Here is a 14,291-nt window from a genome sequence, read left to right as displayed (position 1 = left end):
GTATATTATTTAATATACTATTTCTTTAAGGGCTATGTCCCTTTTTGGTTGTCTACTAGTAATTCCAGGTCTGACAGGTAAACATTTTTTTAAAAAGGAGTCAGTGGTTAAAATGTGCCAGTGTTTAAAAAGAATGGATCTGATCTGTTGGTTTCCATTATTAAAGGTGGTGATAATTTTAAACATTTTCTTTTCTGTCATGAACTTTTTTTGTGTGGAGCAGTTTTTCCTTATTCTCCTGAACTGGCCAAAGGGAATGTTTTTGAACCAAGGGGGGTAGAGTGCACTGTTAAAATCAAGGTAGCTATTAACATCTACTGATTTGAAATGAGTGCTAGTAACAAGGTTGAACCTGAAATCTCTGCTAATAGTCAGATCTAAGATCATTCTGATGCTGACCTTTTCATCAATTATCTGAATAATAATGACTTTGGGTTACATTTCACGCATAACTTCTCTGCAAACACAATTGATTTTTTAGATTTGACTATTAGCAAAAACATCAGGGGCAACCTTGTTACTAGCACTCATTTCAAATCAGTAGATGTTAATAGCTACCTTGATTTTAACAGTGCACTCTACCCCCCTTGGTTCAAAAACATTCCCTTTGGCCAGTTCAGGAGAATAAGGAAAAACTGCTCCACACAAAAAAAGTTCATGGCAGAAACAAAAATGTTAAAAAAAAGTTTTAAAGAAAAAAACTTACCGAAAAGTCTTATTGAGGATGATTGCTTACTGCATAATTGCAACTTCGATAATATATTAATTACACCAATTGAACAAATCCCTTAAGTGGTTAAGTTTTTTATTCATCTCCAGTTCTGTTCTATTTTTCCAGCTCTATCTGACATGTACTCATTGATTTATTGCCACTAAAACCTTTGTGTTACTCACTTAACCATTCATGGACTTTTACTTGACCCTTTGCATCATGATGAACCTGAGTGACGTCAGAGGTGATCCCTGACCTGCCTTTTTGGCATTTTTGTTCTCTTCGTTTCCCTCACTATTTAAAGTTTCTTCTTTGCAATATAATGTATATGGCCTGATGAGGACGCTAGTCCAGCGTCGAAACGCACAGCTTATTTAAGCATTCAAAACCCAATAAATCCTTTATTATTAACTATTTCCTTGTCTGGATTCACAATTGATGTTAGCAGCGCTGTATTTTGGTTCTCTTTTCCTCCTATATATGCCATTATAATCTGGGGGCATTGTATTGTGGGGGCAGCTATGGGGATATTATATTGTGGGGGCAGCTATGGGTGCATTATATTGTGGGGGCAGCTATAAGGGGGCATTATACTGTGTGGGGAATTATTCTGGGGGGGGGCAGCTATGGGGGCATTATGCTGTGTGGGGCAGCTATGGGAGGCATTATACTGCGTGGGGCATTATACTGTGGGGGCTGCTATGGGAGTAATATACTCTGGGGGCAGTTATGGGAGGCATTATACTGCGTGGGGGCAGCTATGGAGAGCACTGTACTGTGTGTGGGCAGCTATCAGGCATTATACTGTGTGGTGCAGCTATGGGGGTATTATGCTGCATGGGGGCAGCTGTGGGGCATTATGCTGTATGGGGAAATTTGATTGAGCATTGTACTGCATGGGGGCATCTGTGCATTGTACTGCATGGGGGCATCTGTGCATTGTACTGCATGGGGCATCTGTGCATTGTACTGCATGGGGGCATCTGTGCATTGTACTGCATGGGGCATCTGTGCATTGTACTGCATGGGGGCATCTGTGTGGGTATTATACTGTATGGGGCATCTGTGTGGGCATTATACTGTATGGGGCATCTGTGTCGGCATTAAACTGTATGGGGTATCTGTGTGGGCATTATACTGTATGGGGGCATTATACTGTATGGTGGTATCTATGGAGCATTATACTGTGTGGGGGACATTATGGGAGCATGATACTGTGGGGGCTGAACCGGGTGTGTACGGGCGGGTATTGTGTGGGATTAGAGGCGTGGCTTAAAAGAAAAAAAAATTGACGCTGAATGTCGCATATATTGTCCCCCTTTGTGATACTTGAAAGTATAACACTGTCTACAGGGAGGGCTGTATAGCACTGTATGAGGAGGCTGTATAGCCCTGTCTACAGGGCGCACTGTATAGCACGGTCTACAAGGGGTCTGTTTAGCACTGTCTACAGGGGGCTGTATAGCGCTGCCTACAGGAGGGGGCTGTATAGGACTGTCTACAGGAGGGGGCTGTATGGCACTATTTACAGGGGGCACTATCTACCAGGGCAGGGGCGTACTTACAGTAGGTGGGATTTCCTACCTCGTATCCCCTGTCTAAAGCCATTCATGAGAGGCTAAGTTAAAAAGACACTTCTGAAAAAAAAAAATCCATGAATGCTGTGTTTAAAAAAAATACCCCTTTTGTATTTTTGTAAAACTCAATATTCATGGAAATTTTTTTATTTTATTTTGGCAGTATTTTACGATTAAACATTTGAATGCAAAATAGTGTACTTCCCTAGCAGTCAGGCTTAAAGAGGCTCTGTCACCAGATTATAAGGGCCCTATCTCCTACATAATGTGATCGGCGCTGTAATGTAGATAACAGCAGTGGTTTTTATTTTGAAAAACGATCATTTTTGAGCAAGTTATGAGCAATTTTAGATTTATGCTAATTCGTTTCTTAATAAACAACTGGGCGTGTTTTTACTAACTGGGCGTTGTGAAGAGAAGTGTATGACGCTGACCAATCAGTGACCAATCAGCGTCATACACTTCTCATTGTTGCAGTGTGATTATCAGTAAAAGAAACTGGGCTGGAACAATGAAAAGTGTATGAGCAGAGTATTGTCAGTTTACTGCTGCTGTAAAAGTAATCTCATTAGAATAGTAGGTGGAGGATTAGAATGATAGATGCCAGCTCTATTGTTCTCAGGATAGGCCCAGATAAAGATGACGTAGACAGGCAGGGTGAATGACAAGTGGAAAAATTCAAGGAGAAAAAGTATAGAATGTAGTGCATACTGTTTTGTTTTTTTACTGTATACCTTCATATGGAATAGCGTAGTCTGCTATGCTATTCCACATAGCTCCCAACCAACCATCTTTAATTCAGCGGGACAATTCCGGATTCTGGGCAGTGTCCCGGGCAGCCGGTGGTATGTCCTAGTGTCAACTGTAACTGCATCCTCAGGATGCAGATACAGTTGAATCCAATGCTGAAGCAAGGAACCGTCAGCTCCCTGCTTCAGCATTCAACTATGCGGTCCCCGCTTTTAGAGGGAGCCCCTGACATCACTGTCCATATATGGACCGTGACATCAGGGGCTCCTCCTCGAGCAGAAACCCTGGCCAAATCATTGCCGATGCTCTGGCCGGGGATTCTGCTCCTAGAGGGAGCTCCGATGAAACTATCTGAAGGGTGGTTATTGCAATCTACAGGGGGGGTGCCATCTTCAAAGGGGTGTGGCCCGATCTACATGGACTATGCCACTATATGGGCATTATCTACAGGGGACACTGTGGTGCTATCTACATGGACACTGTGTGTGGCACTATGCACATGGGCACTGAGGTACTTTATATTGTGGCACTGAAGCACTTTATGTGTGGGCATTGACACTTTATATGTGGGCACTGTGGCACTACCTACAGTGGGAGCTGTGGCACTATTTAGACCACTGTGGTAGCATGTTGGGACTGGCACTATCTATGTGTGCACTATCTACAGCGGTCACTGCGACACTATCTACATGGGCACTATTGTGTTTTCAGGGGGTTGAAAAAAACCCTGACAAATGAAATCCATTAGGTTTTTATTAACGGCCATGAAAAACGGATGGCAAATGGCCATTAAAAACAGACAGACGGACTGGAAATTGATGAAAATTTGAAGACACGTTGATGCAAAATGGCCATGAAAAACTGACAGCTGATCAGTTTTTAATGGCCATTTTTTTCACTGTCGTGTGAATGTAGCCCATGTATTTATTTTACTATTAGGCACTATGGGGCATTATACTGTATGGTGGCAGCTAAGGGGGCATTATAGTTTGACATCTGTGTGGGCAATATACTGTGAACATCGGTTGTCCCTCTTTGCTATACTTAAAAGTTGGGAGGTATGTATTCCATACTACATAAAAAAGGTATACCAACATATACCGGCCAGATAGAGAACAAATGGACACTCAGCTTTAACCCAGCTTTTCCAGTGTCAGCAGCAGTCTCAGAACGTATCATCACTGAGCTGTAACCCAGCTTTCCCAGTGTGAGCAGCAGTCTCAGAACATGTCATCACCAAGTCATAACCCAGCTTTCCCAGTACAAGAATGTACCATCACTGAGCTGAAAACCAACTTGATTGTCAGTGACTCCACTGACCAGAGCAGTGGGAAAGCTTGGTTGCAGCTCAGTAGTATGTTGTGGGCTGATGTGATCTGAGCCTCTAGCAAAATTCATCGAATATGACAGATTCGGGGTGCTGACTAGTGTGAGGAGATGGAAAGGACTTTTGCAGGGCATGGGCACGGGCACTGTGTCTTCTGTCTCCAGAGCTTTCTCTCAGACAGGGAGTGTTAAGTGATTTCCTCTGCTTTGCTTAGGCCTTATGTACACGACAGTGCATTTGCGTCCTCAATTTCTAAACATTTTTGCGGATAAATTGTGGACCCATTTATTTATAGGGCCCTTGCAAATGTCCATGGTTTTCACCGATCCGTGCTCAGGTTGTGAATCCAGACTACAAAAACTAATTTTACGGTCCAGTTTTGCAACTTCACTAAACTGGTGTAATAATTGTTTTGTGTGAATCCGTGAATGCTGATGACACGCGAATGCACAACAAAGATTTATTGCGGTCTAATGGACTGCAATGGACCCGTGGTTTTGCGGAATGCGTGGTTTTGTGGTGACGTTGAAGACCCAAGACAGAAAGTACTTTACATGAAGTGAATTAAAATAATTATTTCAGAAACACGAGCCACCTATTTAGGTAAAATAAAATTGCTTGTAATATGTCAAATCTGTTTTTAACAGAAGTGTTCCTTGAAGTGGGAGTGCATTGAATTTATTATAGACTTTAATAGGAGCTGTATAAAACCCTATGCAATGAACTCTCCTTAGTTGTAGCTTCTGGAAAACTGATCTCCAACTCCACCGTTGTTAGAAGCAGGAGATCTTGAGGTTTCTGCCAACGCGCTTGGAAATACCCATTAGAAAGGGGTTTGCAACTAAATATGTCTGAATAATCACTAATAATTTCCTTTAAAAAATTGTTACGCCCATTAGTGAGCAGTCAGGGGCAAATAAGAAAGACTGGGCCCTATAGCAGACTTTTTACTGGGTCCCCCTTTCCTGCAACCAACGCCACCCACTCCACAACCTCCGCCAACGAACATTTATCAGTTCTGTGTGCAATGTAAAAATACAGTTAGGCTGATAAGTGTACTCTTATAAAACTTTAGTTACAGGGTTATGAAAATTGTTACACACACACACAGTTAAGCACTGATATTTAAAAAAAAATTTATTACTTAATTATGCTATTTCATAGTCATAATAGTTAATTTAAAACTGTCCTGAAACTCAGAGCAGCGGGACAGGAAGGACCACACCTTTGTAGATAGTGCCACACGTCATCCCTGTAGATAGTGTCACACAGTCCCCTGTAGATAGTGCCACACCTCATCCCTGTAGATAGTGCCACACCTCATCCCTGTAGATAGTGTCACACAGTCCCCTGTAGATAGTGCCAAACCACACCCCTGCTGGTCACCTGGGGCCCCGTATGCCCAGTGCTAGCGACACTACCGAGCATGAGGGCACCCATGCCACTCTGCCCGGCACAATGTTATAATCCCAAGTTGGGTGACATGGGCCCCCTCATGCGACAGGCTCCATAGCAGAGCTATGGCTGCTATAGCGATAGTTCCACCACTGTGAGCAATGTGGAAAATCAATTACCAATCCATTTATCTGATCTATAAAGTGTAGCATGCTGTTAAACTTGGAATCTTGGTGTTTTTCCAATATACCTCAGTAGCTATAGATCTACTTTGACATTTTCTTTCTAGAAGTGGGGAATACATGAATATGTGTTTCTTAGATAACTAAACAAACATATGATATATATATATATTTATATAATTGTGTAGTGAATCGCCATCCTGATAATTACACAAGCAACAATTACATTTTGCTTCAAGGTTGAGAGGAAATAATGGGAAAATACATCACTACAATTATCTCATGTGAAATGTGTTATTAGAAGAAAAAAAAATATGCCACTTACCTTTGAGAATTTATCCTCTACATCCATTTCAGCTTCAATTAAGATGTACCAAGTCGTAAAACTGTTCAGGAAAACAAGTATAGAGCACTCTGTTATTTGTTACTCTCTAACCTCCTGTGGTATACCTGCTGTAGGCAATTCATTAACTCTATTCATTAACTATAAGTTTTAAACAAAACAAGTCATAAGCTAATGTGTAATTGGTTGATGTACCCTTAGTTATCAGTCTGGTGAGGCAGTGGTATTGATAATCGTTTTTATTGTCATTTGCTAAACAAACAGTGCTCAGTAGCTTAAAGGGTTATTCCAGGCTCCAGCATTTTCCACATAACCACTGGATAGGTGAAAAATGATAGATCGTGGGAGTCCAAATGCTGAGACCCCAAGCGATCGCCAGAACCTCTGCTCCATTCAAACTCATAGCCGCTGCCTTGTGGCTGGAGGTGGGGGCATGGGAGACCGAGGGTCCCTGTTCTGGCGATCAGTGGGGGTTGCAGTTTTTGGACCCCCACCGATCTAGCATTATTCCCCCGTCCAGTGGATAGGGGAAAAATGGTGAAAGCTGGAATACACCTTTAATAAGTGGTTTTTTTGTTTAGCTGGGTATAAAGCATAAGTACCCTTCTTTCACTCCTAAGTGAGGCAAGAGTGGTGCGGATGATAAGTACATCACTATTATACAAAACAACCTCATCTGGCACCAGTATTCATACTCAGGGCCGGCCTTAGGGTAGATGGCGCCCCGTGCAAAATTATCTTTCGTCGCCCCACGCCATTATAAAAAATGCCCCATAAAAAAGCATAATTCCTCCCCACAGTATAATACCCTATATAGTGCCCCCACACAGTGTAATGCCCTATATAGTGCCCCCACACAGTGTAATGCCCCTTTAGTGCCCCACACAGTGTAATGCCCCTTTAGTGCCCCACACACAGTATAATAATAATATTTAATAATGTAATATATTATAACGCCTTCAAGGACACAGTATTTTGTCCTCTAATTGTGCCTACACAGTGTTATGCCCCCTAAGTGCCACACATTATATTGCCCCCTGTAGTGCCCCTACACAGTATGATGTCCTCCACAGAGTATAATGCCCCCACAGCCCCCCTAGTAGAAAGTGCCCCCTGTAGATTGTGCCGTACAGCTTCCCTGTAGACAGTGCCATAATCCCCCCACCTCCTCCTTGTAGACAGTGCCATACAGCCCCCATCTGCCCCTTGTAGTGTCATACAGCCCCCATCTGCCCCTTGTAGTGCCATACAGCCCCCCATCTGCCCCTTGTAGTGCCATACAGCCCCACCTCCCTCTTGTACACAGTGCCCCCCACCGCCCCCTTGTAGACAGTGTCATACAGCACCCACCTCCCCATTGTAGAAAGTGACATACAGCCCCCACCTCCCCCTTGTAGACAGTGCCATACTGCCCCCCACCTCCACCTGACAGGATCCTTGCGTAGGCCGGCTTGATCCAGAGATGTCATCACGCCGACTGCGCAGGGATCCTGTCCCTGCGCCTCATAGGCTGCAGGCGCCTCAGTAGCCTGCTACAGAGTTTCCCAACCTTTTCGGACTTGAGCCACCCCTGGACAAAAAAAAATTCCTCAGGGCCCCCCTACCAAAAATTGTTTAGAGAAAGACAGAAAATAGCTAAAAATAAGCACTACATTCTTAGGGTATGTTCACACAGCGTTTTTTGTAAGGCAGAAAAAATCTGCTTTTGAATTGACAGCGTTATTTGACGTTTTTTTTTTGCGTTTTTTTTAAGCCGTTGAAGCGAATGCAAAAGACGCAGCAAAAAAAGTTCCAAACGAGCGCCACATTATTTGATGGGGTTTTTTTAGCGTTTTTTTTTAAGCCGTTGAAGCGAATGCAAAAGACGCAGCAAAAAAAGCTCAAAGAGCGCAAAAGCTATTTTCTTCCTACTGTTAATTTCAATTGGAGGTCAGAGGTGGAAACCACTTGAAGACCATCAGCCCCCCCCCCCCACTCACAGTAAAATGACCATCAGCCCCCCACTCACAGTAAGGCTGGGTTCACACACACTATTTACGGACGTAATTCGGGCGTTTTAGCCCCGAATTACGTCCGAAAATGCGGCTCAAAAGCGTCGGCAAAGATCTGCCCATTCATTTGAATGGGTCTTACGATATTCTGTGCCGACGGTCATTTTTTTTACGTGCCGCTGTCAAAAGACGGCGCGTAAAAGAGACGCCCGCGTCAAAGAAAAGCCTGTCACTTCTTGAGACGTAATTGGAGCCGTTTTCCCTTGACTCAATAGAAAAACAGCTCCAATTACGTCCGTAATGGACGCAGCGAATAGCGCCTGCACATGCCATTATGTCTAAAATTCCGGAGCCGTTTTCTCCTGAAAACAGCTCCGTAATTTCAGCCGCAATGGACGCTGCCGTGTGAACATACCCTAAAATGACCATCAGCTCGTCCAGTCACAGTAAAACTACCATCAGCCCGTCCACTCACAGTAAAACTACCATCAGCCCGTCCACTCACAGTAAAGCTACCATCAGCCCGTCCACTCACAGTAAAACTACCATCAGCCCGTCCACTCACAGTAAAACTACCATCAGCCCGTCCACTCCCAGTAAAACTACCATCAGCCCGTCCACTCACAGTAAAACTACCATCAGCCCGTCCACTCACAGTAAAACTACCATCAGCCCGTCCACTCACAGTAAAACTACCATCAGCCCGTCCACTCACAGTAAAACTACCATCAGCCCGTCCACTCACAGTAAAACTACCATCAGCCCCCCACTCACAGTAAAATGACCATCAGCCCGTCCACTCACAGTAAAATGACCATCAGCCCGCCACTCACAATGCCCCTTGTAGGTCGTGCCACACAGCCCCCTTGTAGGTCGTGCCACACAGCCCCCTTGTAGGTCGTGCCACACAGCCCCCTTGTAGGTAGTGCCACACAGCCCCCTTGTAGTTCGTGCCACACAGCCCCCTTGTAGTTCGTGCCACACAGCCCCCTTGTAGTTCGTGCCACACAGCCCCCTGTAGGTCATGCCACACAGCCCCTTTGTAGGTAGTAGGGATGTCACGACACCTGAATTTGGACTTCAATACCGATACTTCGTGTAGTATTGCAATTTCGATACCAAAACGATACTTTGCCAACAGTAATAAAAAAAAGTTCTTCCATTTTCTGATGTGAGGCGTGAGGTGTGATGCTGAATTTGCCTCACATTAATAGTAATTAACCCCATCATGTTTCTCAGTCATAATGGGTTAATGTGTGAGGTACATGATGGGGTTAATTACTATTAATGTGCGGCACATGGAGGTTAATTTTATTTATTTTTACAGCGTACACATCATAAATGACGCAAAAAAATAGTTGTGCAGGTTATTACGGCCGCGCCAATACTGAATGTGTATATTTTATGTATTGAGACTTATTTTAAGGTTTATTGTAAAAAAAAGGCGTATGTATTTTTTTAAATTTAATATTACTTTATGTTTTTACTTTATTTTTAAACTTTAATGTACTGGCATATATCAGATATATGTCAGTACATTAGCCGGTGTATGTATAGTACACAAGCAGTTGTTAGGACAGACCTAAGTATGCCCTAACAACAGGAAATATGGTAAGACAGCCCTGGGGTCCTTCAATAGACCCTGGGCTGTCTGCTCATATATGGTATGGCCCTCAATCGCGTCACAGGAATTCCCTGTGACGCGATCCAAGGGGCATCCCCCTCCTCACTTTCCCCTGAATGCTGCAGTCTGTTTTGATCGCAGCATTCAGGAGAATAGCGGCGGAGATGGGCGGTTTCTCTGATCTCCGCCGTTATAGAGCGGGGCTGCGGCTGTGTAATATAGTCATTGCCCCGCTCCTGACAGAAGTGCGTGCGCGGTCAGCATGAGGTAATGCGGCTGGCGCTGCACTAATGAGCGGCGGCGCAGACACCGAAGACAGAACATGGGGGTGTTTTGCAGTGCGGCCGCCATGTTCTGTTTTCAGTGCCGCCGCTCATTAGTGCAGCACTGGCCGCATCGCATCATCCTGACAGCGTGCACTTGTCAGGACTCAGGAGCGGGGCAGTGACTGTATTACACAGCCGCAGCCCCGCTCTCATTCATCATGTATTACTATACTTACCGGTGTGGCTCGAACCATTTGGGGATGCACAGTATCGAAGTTTCGATGCATTGTGCAACCCTAGTAAGTAGTGCCACAAATCCCCCCCTTGCCGCACAGCCCCCTTGTAGGTAGAGCCACACACACCCTTGTAGGTAGCACTCCCTTCCTGTAGATAGCGCCACTGTAGCTTCCTGTGGATGGGGATTCCGCTCCTTGACGGAGTGCTTGATGTCTTTGTCCATATATGAACAGTGACATCGGGCAACTAACTCCTGAAGCGGAATCCCTGTCCTCAGCGTTGCAGACGCTGTGACCGGGGATTCCACTCCAGGAGAAGCCCCTGACGTCTCTGTCCATTTAGTCGGGGGTGCCATCTACAGGGGTTCTGCAAAAAAATCTCCTCCTCCTCCTCACATCCACTTCGCGCTATGAGGAGGAGGAGGAGAGAAAGCACGTCCGTGGCAGTTGTCCAGACGAGTGTCGCGGCACCCCTGGAGGATTCTCATGGGAACCTCATGCTGGGAACCACCAGTCTAGTAGATCACAGAGCAGGGAGATACCTCCCTGCTCCGCTATAGTGTTCAATAGTATCTGCGTCTTTAGCAGGGCCGTATTTACAACTCACACTGCCCTAGGCACAAAGCCTGAATATACCCCCATTAAAGGCCTATTTAGTTTAGCCAATTATCATCATGATTCGCTCGTTTCTGACCAATTATAATGATATTTGGTCAGTGTTAACAAAGGGGAAGATCAATGATAAAAACTTTGCTTATCGTTAATCTCTAATGAGAAAAAAAAAAAGGGTAATACACCCGGCTGTAGTCATAGCGATGCATATTCTGTTCTGAGCGTAGCCCGGCCTCCAGGGATGATGATGCATCCCATGTGACAGCTGCAGCCAATCAAAGGCTGCAGCGGTCACATGGACTACAGCGTCATCACAGGAGGCCGGGCTACGCTCAGAGGGAGAGAGGGACTACGGCCGGGAGCATTAGCTTTTTTTTAAATTTATTTCTGCAGTCTTTCCGCCCAAAAAACGACACCAAAATTTGGTGCTGTTTTTCAGGTGAAATTCCCTGCGGTTCTCAGGACGTATACACTGTGAGGTTTTACGTATCCGCCCTGTGTGTTCCTACCCTTATAATCAAGTTGCTCTCCCCACAAATATTATCTCTAATGGCTTATTCAGACGAACGGGATATACGTCCGTGCAACGCGCGTGATTTTCATGCGCATTGCACGGACCTATATTAGTCTATGGGGCCGTGCAGACATGTGCGTGATTTTTATGCTGCGTGAGTCCGCTGCGTAAAAGTCATGACATGTCCGTTCTTTGAGCATTTTTTGCGCATCACGCACCCATTGAAGTCAATGGGTGCGTGAAAACCACGCATGCCGCACAAAAGCACTAACGTGCGAACAGCGTGATTCGCGCAACAGCAGTGAAAAGGATGAATGAAAACAGAAAAGCACCACGTGCTTTTTTGTTTACAAACATCCAAATGGAGTGTCCTAATGATGGCGGCTGCGCAAAAAGCACACAGCCGCGCATCATATGCTGCTGCCGCACGGAGCTGTCAAATGCATTTTGCGCAGGCAAAACGCCGTGTTTTTTGCGTGCGCAAAAGGCGCACGCTCGTGTGAATCCAGCCTAAGGGTAAGGCCACACGGAGCGGCCCTGACACGGTTGCAACGCAGCTAACAACCACGCCGGCACCATGTTCAGTGCGGCTGTCAAACAGCCTGTTAGTGGCCGCACGTATTCCGGCTACATTCGCACGCGCACTGCCGCTCCATTCATTCTCTATGGGAGCGCCGGAGATAGCCGAGTGCAGTGTTCTGCTTTTTCCGGCGCTCACATAGAGAATGAATAGGAGGTAAGTTGTTGTAATTTGCTAAATCGTGCGGCGATAAAGGGTGTATTAATTCATGGCCGCACGTTAATCGTGCGGCCATTAATTAATACACCCTTTATGGACGCATGATTTTGCAAATTACAACAACTTACCTCCTATTCATTCTCTATGTGAGCGCCGGAAAAAGCAGAACACTGCACTCGGCTATCTCCGGCGCTCCCATAGAGAATGAATGGAGCGGCAGTGCGCACGCGAGTGTAACCGGAATACCCCTTAACGAGGTATTTGACAGCCGCTCCTACATAGTGCCAGCGCGGTTGTTGGCCGCGTTGCGACAGTGTGAGGGCCGCTCCGTGTGGCCGTACCCTAAAGAATCCTTTCTCCCCATACATAACGCTAAGTTCCCCTCCCCCATGATTCATAATAAGCTCCTACACCACAAAATAAACTAGACAGAAGTCCCCCTCCCCACAAAATACATTTATAAAGAATCCCCCCACACTCCTATAGCATTTAGGGCAATGTCCCCTCCCCCACAAAATCGATCTGTAAAAAATACACACTCAAAATACCTCTAACCTAGTCTCCCCTCCCCCACAAAATCGATCTTTTAAAAAAAACAAAAAAACATCCTGTTACACATCAAATAAAGCCCCCTCTCTCTCCCTCCCTCACACATCACATAAAGCCCCCTCTCTCCCCCTCTCTCACACAGCACATAAATAAACATAGATTAAGCTAAAGCTGCTGCACTTACCTGACTCTGGAGCTCCGTGGAGGAGTCTTCACTGGGGCAGTAGCACAGCAGGAAGGAGCTGCGTGAGGTGCTGAGTGTGTGTGACACTGCAGTACAGGCTGTGCCGATTGGTGGAGCAGACAGAAGCACCTGCTGCTCCTCCAATCAGCGCTCACTTCACGCAGCAGTGCAGAGGGAGGAACATTTCTCCTCTCTTCTGCTCGTACCCACTGGCGCCCCCCTTACAGCATGGCGGCCGGCGCCCTGTGCGACCGCACCGTGTCGCACATAGCTAAGGCCGGCCATGTTCATACTACGGTCAATGTCACTCAGGGCACATTTCTTCCCTATCAAGGCTCATGTACATGGCCGCATTATCCCCACAACCTTCTGAATTGTACACTTGAGGAAAGGGAAATCGATTGCATTACAGGATCCCTCACAATCAACGAAATGTCTTAGGTCCCATGCACACGACCGTAAAAAAACGCCGTAATTGCGGGCCACAATACGGCCCGCAATTACGGACTTGCCCGGTTCTATTGGCCACGGACACCTTTCCGTAGCTCTACGGAAAGGTGCCTGTGCTGCAGAACCGCGCCAGGAAATATGGAGCATGTCCTACTTTTTTGATTTTACGGGCCGTTCTCCCATACTTTGAATGGGAGCACGACACGAAAATGCGGCGCACGGGCGTCGGCGCCCGGCCATGCCCACAATCGTGGGCTGTGATTACGGACATGACCATGTGCATGAGGCCTTACAAAGTGCCTCAGGGATTATTATTAGAGGCATTAGGATTAATGATAATTCATTTTATCCATAAGTAGTTACTAGAGTAAAAATAAGCTGAAAAGGTACTTAATAAGCAAATAAAATTAGGCTCACATATTCACCTATGTCTTTCCAGTTCAAGTAGTCAATGCTCATTTGGAATGATGTATATTTACAGTATACTGCATGTAGAATAGGCAGGTGAGCAGATGGAGTGTCCGTTCTAGTTCTATCTAGGTTGAAGTTGGTAATAAGTAACATATACATTACCACTAGACTCCGCTTTAATCCCTTAATGTCATGCCACGATCAAAAGCGATTGCTGCATATACGGTTTTAAATTTTTCGTTGACGGAGCTGTATGAGGGCTTGTTTTTAGCGAGACGAGTTATAGTTTTTATCGGTACCATTTTTAGGTACATGCGACTTTTTGATCACTTTTTTATTTCAATTTTTGGAAGACAAAGTGACCAAAAAATAGCGATTATGTCAGTATTTTTTATTTATTTTTTTACGGCGTTCACTGTGCGGAATAAA

The 14,291-nt window shown here is 45.3% G+C and overlaps 1 protein-coding gene across 1 annotated transcript in view; it reads right to left on the bottom strand.

Annotated features, from left to right (window-relative positions):
* The window catches only part of SLC23A1 (solute carrier family 23 member 1), a 514,793-nt gene extending 501,708 nt beyond the window's left edge, over positions 1 to 13,085 (bottom strand). The window contains exons 1-2 of the mRNA XM_075859964.1: positions 13,002 to 13,085; positions 6,269 to 6,329 (exon numbers count right to left, since the gene is read on the bottom strand). Of these exons, the coding sequence (XP_075716079.1) occupies positions 6,269 to 6,295 (27 nt within the window). The 5' untranslated portion in view covers positions 6,296 to 6,329; positions 13,002 to 13,085. The remainder of the gene's footprint in view (positions 1 to 6,268; positions 6,330 to 13,001) is intronic.
* Positions 13,086 to 14,291: the final 1,206 nt, after the last annotated feature.

The sequence above is a fragment of the Rhinoderma darwinii genome, chromosome 3 (genome assembly GCF_050947455.1).
Source record: "Rhinoderma darwinii isolate aRhiDar2 chromosome 3, aRhiDar2.hap1, whole genome shotgun sequence".
Classification (NCBI taxonomy): domain Eukaryota; kingdom Metazoa; phylum Chordata; class Amphibia; order Anura; family Rhinodermatidae; genus Rhinoderma; species Rhinoderma darwinii.
This window is presented reverse-complemented; position numbering and strand designations above follow the sequence as displayed.